Raw genomic sequence first — 11,675 nt, forward strand, 5'->3', positions numbered from 1 at the left:
AAAGACAACAACTCCCATAGTGCAACGCGGACCGATTAGCGGACCAACCCCGTCGCTTCTACAGACGTATGCGCTGTGACTGCCCCCAAACGGCCAAGTGGAGAAAATGCACCGCACGCCACCACATCAGAGGGGCTTTTGAGCGGTGAAGCCCGAGAGGTGGAAAGATGGTGTAGCCCATTATGTATCGAAGCTGTCCTCCTTCAAGATGTTCCCCGGAGTTTTCTATGCACTGCTGGCGGGTTTCCTCGCGGCCGTGGCGTCGTCGTCGGCCAAGCTGTCCCTAGGAGCGGACTACCTGAAGGGAGTGTGCGAGACGGGGATCCGGACGTGGGGCGAGCAGCGGAGATTTCGGCAAGTGGACGAAACTACCGCCTGCGATCGGGTGAGTCATGGAAGCCGGGGGAGCAGTGAAATGAAAGCTCCCTCAGATTCAGCACCACTCACGACGAGGGTGCGCTCGCGTGATGGGTGACATTGCAAAGGCGTGTGCTATCGCGTTGTTTGCGGGTCACAACGCGGTTTCGTCTAAACGGGGTGTTCGTTCTTTGACCTTCACGCGCCAATAAATGCTTCTACATTTTCTTAACGAAGGCCTGTCAAAAAGCGATAACTCTGATGCCAAGCACCATATAAAATCAATTCGCGCCTTTGTAAAAAAAAAAAAAAAAGACCGTTAAACATCACCCACCCAAAAAAAAAACCCACCAGATGTTTTTGCTGCGTCTGTTCAAGGAAAAAAATAGCACTGCATTTATAAAAACAAATATGATGTACACCATGGACTGGTTGCAGCCAATAAGGGCCACTTGGAGAAACAATTCACATTTTTTCGTCTTCAATAAACTACCAAAGCGCATGTTTTTGGCTAGTCGATGAAAAGTTGAGAACACGCAAACAAGTCAATACAAGATGGGTCGTTTACTTGAATGAAAATTTGTTGTTTAATGTCGACTCAAAAAGAGAAACACAAGGGCCGGATTCAAACCCTCAACCTCAGAATTGTGAGGTGAATTTACAACTCATCCAACCTGCCTCGTAAAAAAAATTATCTTAAAGCAGATGAGACAATGTCAATAAATTTTTAGAGGGTAAGATGAACGTCATACTCACGCTCCCAATTTTACATTCTTCCTCCCATACAAGTGTAAAAATAAGTTCATCACTGCAGTGATAAATATATAAAAAAATCATCACAGGGATTCAAAGGTTCTGCATGTGGTGCATCTATGGTTAACCTAATTTACTAACAAAAGTGTAAAATAGGTTAACCACCGTACAGAAACGCACTCCCGAAACGAAAAATGTGTTTGTCTGAAGTTGAAGTCACATAGAAACGCAGCCAAATCTCCATTTGCGATGATGTCATATTCCAGCTTCACATCCCTCTGAGGCTGCTGTGTGGCGGACTGCTTTTCACCTGCAATGCTGTGATGTGGACCTTCCTTGCCAAAGCACTCAGGTACTCCTCCTCCTCCACCCAAACCACTGTGACCACCACTGCCTCCAACTTGGTATCTTCCGTGAGTAGCAGCCTGTCTCTCGTTCTCCCGCACACACAAACTCACACCCCTATGCAAATACGATTGCTTTTACTTGCAGAGTGCCTCCTAAAAAATATATTTTTAAATGTAGTTTTATCCTTCCTTTTTCTCATCTTGAGGCTTTCCTGGGCCAGCTGATCTTCGGTGAGGCCCAAATAACACTGTGGTGGGTCGGGATCTCCCTGACGTTCTCTGGCCTGCTCGTACTGCAGAGGGTTTCGCCGCAGGATCGACAACCCAGCGCGGTCGCCAAGCGAGATGAATGACAGTTTCATCTCCACTTAACTGTGTTCAGCCTGATTCGGTTCTTCTCATACATATGCTTTGAATAGCTTCTAAGTCTAATTTCCCATCACGCCAAAGAACCATCCTATGTCAGAGAATGTTTTTTTAAATGTGTCTATTGATGAAATCTATCAAATACAGGGAAACAAACCAAAAAAAAAAAAAAGTGATTTTGTTTTGACTCTTGCTAAAACATAAAAAATACATTCAAAATTAACGTCTGCGCCTTGTTCAACAGGAGTCTAATTAGCATGGTCATTATTGGTCTGAATGGGTACAAGACGGGCTAGCAGTGACAAGGTACATCTTAATAGCTAACAATCAAAGAAAAAAATACAAGTATAAAGAAATAACTTCATATAGAATCTCTTTGGGAACACTCAGAATTAGCAACCAGAGGCAATAGAAACCAATGGGGGAAAGCTAGCTAGCTAGCTTGTTCGCTACTTGTTCAATGGAACCATTGAGACGCAATTTTATTTGCGGAGAGTAAGATGAAGAAATTAGTGTTACATTCTGTGTTTAAAGATATCAATGGCCTGAGGGGCAATGGTTAGCTCAAATACGCATGAAAATGGCAAATAGGAAGAAACTGCTTGTCTGACTCTTGTCCAAGGGTTTTTTTTTTTTTTTTAAATATGTGAAAATGTGTTAGAACAACAACTCCTTTGATTAGTTCTTTAGCATCCTGGAGTTTGATTCCGTGAGGTTGCCAGGCAACAAGGGAGCAGTGGGTTTGTCAACATTGGCACAATGTCACCATGAATTAATTTTGGTTATATACAGCAGCTATCTGGTTACTAAAGTCTTTCTTTCAAATCACTATGACACTCACTGTAAACATCTGTGCATACTTAAATCTTTAAAGAAAAAAAAAAAAAAAAGTTCTATTTTCACAATATAAATGTAGCTATACAAATCGATGCTATTAGCTAAATAGCATCAACGTTCTTTATGGAGGGAAAAAAATGGCTTGGGCAGTTGTGCTGTAGTTATCTTCAGTATAGCTACTAGTTACGTTTCTCCAGCGGTTTAGACATTAATGAGGCTAATTCACATTACTTCACTGCCATTGGCAATTCTTTTGCTTTTTAAGGGACACGCCTAATCGACACATCTACTGTAGCATATTTGGACTATATTAATAGTGTCTGTTTTCACTGTAGGTTATATTAACAGCGGTTGATTTTTATTTTGAGTTGTTTGAGGGGACAAAGGTGTGCAGAGTTCAGTTCTGCATTTCATTTTCAATGTAACACGGCAATAAGAGTTCTTCGTCAACCGACGTACAAAGGCCACTTCTCAAACATTGTAAATGCCGCGCTTCAAATATATGCCTGGCACTCTGTAGTTGAATAAAGTCCCGTCAGTTGAGGAAATGGAGGACATTCTTACTTTGGGAGTAAATAACCGTCTGTTCACATCAAAGGCTTTCTTTTGGTCTTTCGGTCTCACTTTGCTGTTGATTAGACAAAATATGAATGCATCATGGTAGCGAGAACAACAAGGCACAAACGCTATCCACCAGACATGCTTTCAATTTTGCGTGTATCTTATGTAACATGCATCCCTATTAATGTGACCACAACGTGATCAGAGAGATGGTTTATATCTGTAACTAGTACAAAAAAAATGTTGGACGTGTCACAATATTTGGATTGCGCACCTGAATTTTGGGAACACAAGATATTGTACGTGTATCGTGTACTTAAGTCTAGAAACTAAGAATTACAGCATCATGGCTGTCATTTTTTTTGGTCACTACATCTCCAGTGTCACCCAAAAAAATAAAAAAATTGCGTATCTGGTCGCCGGGTAGACTTTTGAGCAAGATTATTATGATGCTTATTTTAGATGACTGGTTGAAATGATTTCAATGAAATATGTATGTTTTTCCTTAACTAGAAACAATGTCTATAACTCTTCATAATAGTATAATTTAAAAACAGAGTAATAATTAAATAGATTGCAGTTTTGGGGTGAGACTAACTTTTTGTACCTCGTTCATGATGCTTACTGACTCACCTGTTAAATGCTCTCAAAAGAAATAATGAACGGAGACTTTTCCCAAGTGAAAATACTGGAAGAAATAGACATGATCCATTGTCTCAACAGAACTTTATTCCTCTCCCCCTCTCCTTAACTCAAATACATTATAAAAGAAATTCCTGAAACGTACTAAAATAGTATTCATGACGGACCGTACAAATTATAAACTGCCAGCTGGTGTTATTCTTGTAAGATGAATAGTAGACTGCATATCCATAAGATGTAAAAAAAAAAAAAAAAGATATTGCAAAGATACTGTATTGCATTTTAACCCCCCCCCCACACACACACACACACACATTGAAACAGAACGCATCACGCAAGTTCAAATCAAATGTTCCACAAACTCCCCTTTGATGGTTGGGTGAATCATCGAGTGAGTGGCCTGCGTGAAATTTTCAGTCGCTCAATTCAAATGGTCTTCAGTCGGAACTCTTTTATGCTTTAAGGCTCTTGAGTTTATACAGGAGCACCTGATTGGTCACATATTGACATCATTTAAGATACCCCCCCCCCCCGGATTTCTTTAGGTTAAACAATGCATTTCCCCCAGTACTAGTTTGGCAGTATCTAAATCAGCATTTCATAAGAAATATACAATACGGCGTCAAAAGTTTAAGGTCACCACAGGGTTTACGGTTTAAAAAAAAAAAAAAATGAAATAGGGCAATAAATAGTATGACTACCGTATTTTCCGTACCATGAGGCGCTTCAGAGTATGAGGTGCACCTTCAATGAATGGCCTCTTTTAAAACTGCTTTCATATAAAGGGCGCACCGCATTATAAGGCGCATAGAATAGAAGCTACAATAGTGACTGCGGTTGAGTTATGCCTCCACTAAATGGAGCTACGCTAAAGGGAATGCAATACAAGACAGCTTTATTTATATCGAGCTTTCACGATCGCTGCAGCTGTAAACAAAGCCCTTTACAGAGCATTTAAAATACTACGTTCGAGAATATGGAATATTGATCCACATAGAAGGCGGATCATAAGGCGCACTGAGAAAACGGAATGCTTTAAGGTGGGCTTTATAGTGCGGAAAATACAGTACTACGGCGAACAGAGTAGAGGCGCGCGGGTCAACTCATAGTTAAGTGTGCAGGTGCTCAATATTTGAGTCGATAGCAGAATGGAAATGAAAAAAAAATCAACTAACAGCACCTCTCTATTAATGATATATATAACAAATCTAATGGTGCCTGAAAACTTTTGCGCAGTATTGCACATCCTCTCGCGACAATGAGACTGCGATAGTGTCATCTTAGTAAAAAGGTGGACGCTTTTATACCGCTCTTCAAGTGAATCACATTAACATCAGTTCGACATCCCCTCACAGTTTTCACACCTTCCAAATGGCATCAACATTCGCGTAACAAAACAATCCAGCATGTTTCCAAGTTTTGAACATCAGCAAAAGTTAGTTACGGTACTTGTTGCACGTTGCATACCCCAAACCGTGCATCTGAGAAGTTGACTGACAGTATTTCCTCAAATAGTGGCTTCCGTTCTAAATCGACGCCATGGCCCATTAACTGCTCAAAAATGAGCGCCGCACCTCAAAATGATGGCGCCACCCCATGTGCAACAGCAACGGCTGCTTCAGTCACCTTTTCCCGTTCCACAACCCTGTCTCCGTTATTTCAACTTATGTCTACAAAAAAGACCTGGCATGTCGAAAGCTCAAGTTTACACTGGACTTAAAAGAGAAAGTTCAGTTTACAGAGCAAAAAGTGCTAAATGTTTCAACAGTTAGCAGAAATGAAGATTTGGGGAGGGGTGCGGGGGCGTTCTGAAGTCACTTGATAAAAGACGGCAGAATTTTTGGGATGTAATATGTATGCAACTTGTAATGGATAAAGTCCAAAAAATATAATGACCTCTACCCTTTCAGTACGTGACAAAAGCTGTAATAAAATACAAATATTGTATTCTCTGTGTGTGTTGCATCGCCATTTGTGTTCAAATATCATCGAGCTAAGATGACTTTAGGAAGGCAAAGTGTTTTTGCTTTAACCCCTTTTGGATATCTGGTTTTATGATTATTTTGACAGCAAACATCAAGTTGGAGAGGCGACAAACAGTTTAACTGTTTTTTTTTGTTTGTTTTTTTAAAGCATTGTTTGCCATCTGCTTCAAGACTCAATTCGGGTCAGCCATCTCTCAAGGCAACACTGTAAGATATATTTATAATATTGTACATTATCATCATGATTATTATTATATTGTCACCCTGCGATTGGCCCACGACCGGTCAGGAGTTGTACCCTGCCGCTGTAGGCTCCATTCACCCGCGACCCGACAGCCAAGCGCTACGGAAAATGGATGGATATTAAATTTGAATACGGCGAACCCGTCGGTTCCATATATAGAGACCACATAAGAACACTTTTCTAAAATAGAATTTTACATTTCCTGCTCGCTTTAAAAATATTCTAACACGTCAAAATGTACTTTTCAAACACATGGTAACATGTACTTGAACAGAAAAAAAAGGGAGTGGAATGTACAGAAAATACTGTCGATATTATAATGGCTTGTGAAAGGTGTTGGCCTCTAAGAGGCGGGACCAGGCGGGGTGGCTTATGACATCAGCCAGCCTGCATGTGAGTGTCTGGGGAGAGCTGTGGCCGAGTGTGCTTTTTGTGTTTTACTGTTCTGCTGACTGTAAAGTGCTGAGGCAACTGTGGCTCTCCTTTCCCACAGGCAAGGGCACATCATAGCAGGGGCGTGAACAGTGAATTGCTATGAGGTGGCCAACACCACATACTTTTAAAATATTCTAAAAAAATATGATACATAAAAAAATTTTGTGTTCAATAAAACTCCTGTCCCCCGATAAACGTCTTAACTCTAACTCACCGGTGGAGTAAACGCCCTCAACCACCATATGAGGAAATACAGCATTACAGAAACTGTTTTAAAGAAAAAAAAATAAATCACAAGAAATTCACTCCTAAAATCCATTTCCTTGACAGAATGTCAATCTCTGGTCCATGGTTTCACATATGGAGACGATACAAAATGACATCCATGTGTGCTTGACGCTTCGGCGCAGAACTCGAAGGCAACTCAGTGGCAGCGTTCAAATGACCAAACGTTACAGGAAGACGAAACGGCCTCAATTTGTAGTGCACACACATACAACACGCGACGATTCCTACTTTGTCATTCGAGTCGACCCATTTGCTTTTTGGTTTTTTTTTTTTTCCTTTTGCAATATACGTGGTAATCCGCAGCAAGACAGATGCAACATAATGAAGGAGTTTTATTTTTTTTCCTCCATTAATAAGTCGTTTCGTGCCAATGCTCAACGCTCTAACCTTCACACTATGTACTGGTAGACGTCCGCTTTGCCGTGATCGGGCGTCGCGAAGGGATTGAGCCAGGCCACCGAGAACGGGTGCCCGAAAACCACCTTCATGTTCATCCATTTGGACTTTTTAAGCCATTTCCTCTCCTCCTTTTTCAGCTGCTCGATACCCTGTGAGGTAAAAAGATGAAACTGTTATTTGGGGTTTGACGAACCGAAACCCAACTTTATTTTTATGATTATATTTTTGGGGCACCCGATTGATTTTTTTTTTTCCCCCATCGTTGACATAATTAGTTCGAAAAGTGTCTTCATTTCAACTACAGCTATTCAAACCGAGGCCTTAGGGGCCATTAGTGGCCCTCCACCAATTGTTTACATTCAACTTAGCTGGTGTTATATTTTTCATGTATCTAACACCTGCTGTGAATTTTGCTGCTCAGCTCCTTGTTCGAAGCAAAAAGTTGAGCCGGATCTGAAATATTGAACGGTGTATTTTTTACTTTTTAACCCTTTCATGCGCCCTGTAACCTGACAACATGGATAAGCTGTCCACTGTAGTAACCGCTGTCCCGAAAAGGATTTAAACTGCTACATATTTCTTTAGAAGAAAAAAAAAAAATCATTCAGATGCTCCTTATATTGATCTCCAAGTCCCATTACATAAACATCATGAGAAAAATGAAAAAGGCCTTAAAGGAAGCGATGACAGGATGGAACGTAAGCGTGCTGCAGAAGATGCCTCGTAGCATCAGGCCAGTCCAACACGTGACAACATTATTTTCCGAAACAGGCGACGCAAAGACGCAAGACACGGATGGACTCGATGCTTACCGTTTCATCGGAGCAGATCGAGTGCACCTGTGTCCCAAACATGATCGCCGTGAAGATTAAGAACAGAAGGCCCTCGAAGCACAGGAGGATGAGGAGGATGACCGTTGCGGGCGCAGAGAAAGCGCTGCACTCTGATGAAGGGAGGGAAATTGCGATTGCAATATGTACGAAACTATTGTCAACTTTAACGATGGTAAAGGTATACGATATTGGCGATAACGCCACCTAAGACATTCAAGACATTTTGACTTACCAATGCCAAGTTATTTTGAGAGGACAGTCAATTGACTGTTACAAGCTTTACACTGACTACTTTACAATGTAGCAGGCCCATGGAAATAGAGTATAGGACAGATTATTTACAAAAATAATAAGAGGGCTGGACTCACTTTACAAAGTGCTGACAACGCATTCGGCAATAAAGTACTCACTTACTTGACCAATCTTCTTCAAAGCAGACAACAAAATGGAACCCCACCATGGCAAGCGCGTGGAACGATATTAACGCAATGTACAGCTAGATATGAAAACACAGAGGGACATATTTTAAAATGGGTGACCAACTCCAAGGTGCGTATTTTGTCGAATCACAAAAATGATGGCATTCAAGTTGCCTGTCTGTCTACGGTATGTGACACGAGCTCAAAGAGTCAACGCAATCACTCTCCAAGCTGCGGCATAACAACCAGACACCTGGGGATGTGTTCTTGGAACACAAGACAATTGCTGTGACCGCGTAATTTAATTTGAAGGACTTTTTAGCCATTGCTATTTGTCTAAATGCAGCTATGGAGGATGTGATTTCGAGAGGCTCACCGTGAAAAGCACAAAGTACTTCTGATTGTTCTCTCCAACACAATTGTTGACCCAAGGACAATGGTGATCCATCTTTTTGATGCAGCGTTTGCACACACTGCACACACATAGGTAGGAGAAAGAAAATTGGACCTGATAAGGACGACCATCCCGTCTGCGAGGTCACTGAACATTTCTGGAGTCATACAGACTGTGCACAATGTCTTAAAGTGAGTATTGTCTTACCTTGGCATGCATTAGTTACACTTTGTAAACCAGTTTATAGCTTTACATTCTCTTTTATATTTTTGCACAATGCAGTGCTATTTCTTCTTTATTAACAAGCACACAACAGAAAAATGGTGGTGGTTTTTGGGCGGGTGTGGAACGCATTAACGGCATTTCAATTCATTTCAATGGAGCAAACTGATTTGACAAGCAGATGATAAAAAATGCCTTATTTGGATTCAAAAGATGCTTCCACGGAGGACTACGGAAATGGGAGAATATTTACAGTCGAGAGGCTAAACAGGAAACAACAAATCGTTGATTCATCTATCAATTGTAGTATCTTGAGACGTAATTACAGCATAATCAAAAGTTAGTTTCGTTTTTACAGACTTGACTGAAATGCATTCAAGTCAATGCCTGTTCCTCTCTGCAGTTGATGAAGGAAATGAAAGCCGCAACCCTTTGATCTGCAAGTCCTTACTCACTCCTTGACATTTTTCAGTTCCTACAAAGTGTCTAATGTGCGTGCAGGAGCGTTTCAAGTATATCCCTTGTAACAGACTGACACAATGCTCTGCCTCAAAGCGCTCGCTCTACAGTTGAATTATTCACTTTCCATGCCAGAATCCAAAAGGAGTGCTGCCACAGAGGTAGGTTATTATCAAGCTAGGGAAAAATATACAGGGATCGCAGTGTCCCTAACAACAATAAAAAAATTGGAAACTGCACATCAGGCAGGAGGCAGAGCTGGAACGACAACTAATGAGGACGTGTGTCCCTTGTGAGAAAGTCACATCAGGGCGTTTTGTTTTTTTTTTTCCTGGCAGGTTTGCACGGATTTATAATTTATCATACATTGTCCCCATGCCCGCCAGCCAGCATACCTGCAGTGATGAGCTCGGTCAGGCTTGATGCTGCAGCATTTGGGACACTTGTAGACCACCTGTCCTGGTTTGAGCTGGAGGCTCTCAATGAATTCTTTGGTCGCGTTTCCTTTTGGCACAGCACCCTGGAGACAGGAAAAAAAAAAAAAAAAAGGAATCTTTTTTTTTTTCATAGGACTTTAATGGGGCTGGAAAATTTTGCATCAACTAACCGGGTCAGTGCACATGGCCCTGGCGTGCGAGGCAAGGGCGAGGAAGGCCAAGCTGTTGAAGAGCACCCCGTTGAGGAGGCTGTAGGCCACGTTCTTGGCGGGCCACAGCATCACGAACATCACCACAAACTCCGCGTAGAAGACCAGCAACCAGGTGATGACGGCGCACACGATTCCACAGCCGTCGCGGATGAACCACATGGTGTCGGAGGTGCCGCGGGGCGGGGGAGGGGCGCAGTGTTCGGGCCTCAGGTAGCCAGCCTGACGCTCGATGTCCCGAGTGCGGTGAGCAGGGCTCTTCATTCTACAGCAGCCGTGGCTTCAACCGCATGCTGAAAGGCACAATTCAGAGATGAGTTAGCATTCAGGATTCATTTCAACGATCAGAGAAACATTTCACACTTTGTACCAACTGTTTTAAAGGTGTGATGTTTTCTTCTCGTGCGTCAGTGACAAGCTGAGATGCAAACACTGTAAAAGTGTCAATGCAACTGTTCCAATACTGCTGCGCACCAACAGCCACAATAGTTTGTTACTTCTCATTACTTCTAACGAAATTAATGCTGTAAAAATCCAGCGCATTTTTCGTATCTCAGCACTTCAGCTTGTACGTCCATCATGTGTCCTTCAGCTGCGCTGTCCTTTTGACAAATTCATTCATTTCTGACCTCTGGATGCCCTGAATTAATTTAATTGCACCCTAAATATTTTATGCTTGCTTTTTTCACATCAAACACGACAATAGGAAGTAAACATGCAACTACAAATGAAAGCAGGGTCGCGGTGAGCAAAAGGCACGTAAATGCAACACACTAAGTTAATTTTTTTTAAACATCTTAAAAAAACATCTTACCTCCCAATTTCTCTTGGCGCTTTGGCAAAAACGTCGCCCAGTAGTTTCTATTCTTTCGAAGTTAAATCACGAAAGTAACGTGAAAAGCGTCTCCTCCACCGTCCCCCGCCTTTAGCGCGGACCCAGCTAACGTCACCGGTTTCTGGGCAATGGCTGTCCACACAACTCCGGTCACACTTTCGTCGCGGTTGCAGTTTCAGTGCTATGTTAATGAACTTGTTCATCAAGTAAAAGGATTACGGCTGTCAATTTTTTTCGCTACCCCGGTACTTCCCTCCCTGTCGAGTCCTGAAACCTCCACAGTTCTTGGGACAAAAAAACAGGGCTAACCAGGAAGTCTGTGATACTGGGAGTCATGTGGATTGTACCAACTTCACTGTACCCTCGACTATGTCTGCCAGGTTTAACTTTCGCCCATAAACTGGTTCCTTGTGCTTTCGAAAGTTAAATACTGTACTTGCATGTCAGTTTTAATTTGCTTTGTGTTAGCGAGTTAAATGTAGTGCATACTTTTAGTACAAATAGCATTTTTTTTGCATCCATGATGCTGAGCATATTTTGTTTTCAACTACAACCGTTTTAAAAATATCAGCATTAAATAGACGTAGAAATCACACTCTCAAAAGTAACCGCTTCTATTACTAGATCTAAATAAAATACTTGTTGAAAAATCA

General features: G+C 41.8%; 2 protein-coding genes across 2 annotated transcripts; one reads left to right on the forward strand and one right to left on the reverse strand.

Annotated features, from left to right (window-relative positions):
- tmem42b (transmembrane protein 42b) lies at positions 1–6,074 on the forward strand. The gene is made up of 4 exons (XM_019870798.1): positions 1–385; positions 1,377–1,523; positions 1,664–2,168; positions 6,061–6,074. The coding sequence occupies exons 1-3, from the start codon at positions 209–211 to the stop codon at positions 1,808–1,810; spliced, it is 471 nt and encodes a 156-aa protein (XP_019726357.1). The 5' UTR covers positions 1–208; the 3' UTR covers positions 1,811–2,168; positions 6,061–6,074.
- A 1,017-nt stretch (positions 6,075–7,091) lies between these two features.
- zdhhc3b (zDHHC palmitoyltransferase 3b) lies at positions 7,092–11,318 on the reverse strand. The gene is made up of 7 exons (XM_019870791.1): positions 11,002–11,318; positions 10,149–10,480; positions 9,937–10,061; positions 8,843–8,939; positions 8,462–8,543; positions 8,027–8,157; positions 7,092–7,363 (listed from the first exon to the last, which is right to left on the reverse strand). The coding sequence occupies exons 2-7, from the start codon at positions 10,449–10,451 to the stop codon at positions 7,205–7,207; spliced, it is 897 nt and encodes a 298-aa protein (XP_019726350.1). The 5' UTR covers positions 10,452–10,480; positions 11,002–11,318; the 3' UTR covers positions 7,092–7,204.
- Between the last annotated feature and the right edge of the window lie 357 nt (positions 11,319–11,675).

The sequence above is a fragment of the Hippocampus comes genome, unplaced genomic scaffold (assembly GCF_001891065.2).
Source record: "Hippocampus comes isolate QL1 unplaced genomic scaffold, H_comes_QL1_v1.1 scaffold35, whole genome shotgun sequence".
Taxonomy (NCBI): domain Eukaryota; kingdom Metazoa; phylum Chordata; class Actinopteri; order Syngnathiformes; family Syngnathidae; genus Hippocampus; species Hippocampus comes.

Excerpts from the sequence above, each read along its gene's own strand:
- tmem42b (XM_019870798.1), top strand. The coding sequence starts at position 209 with ATGTTCCCCGGAGTTTTCTATGCACTGCTGGCGGGTTTCCTCGCGGCC. Across the intron at positions 386-1,376 it reads AAACTACCGCCTGCGATCGG|CTTCACATCCCTCTGAGGCT; the intron begins GTGAGTCATGGA and ends GTCATATTCCAG. Across the intron at positions 1,524-1,663 it reads CCTCCAACTTGGTATCTTCC|GCTTTCCTGGGCCAGCTGAT; the intron begins GTGAGTAGCAGC and ends TCTCATCTTGAG.
- zdhhc3b (XM_019870791.1), bottom strand. The coding sequence starts at position 10,451 with ATGAAGAGCCCTGCTCACCGCACTCGGGACATCGAGCGTCAGGCTGGC. Across the intron at positions 8,158-8,461 it reads CTTTGAAGAAGATTGGTCAA|AGTGCAGCGCTTTCTCTGCG; the intron begins GTAAGTGAGTAC and ends TCCCTTCATCAG. Across the intron at positions 7,364-8,026 it reads CGATCTGCTCCGATGAAACG|GGTATCGAGCAGCTGAAAAA; the intron begins GTAAGCATCGAG and ends TTTACCTCACAG.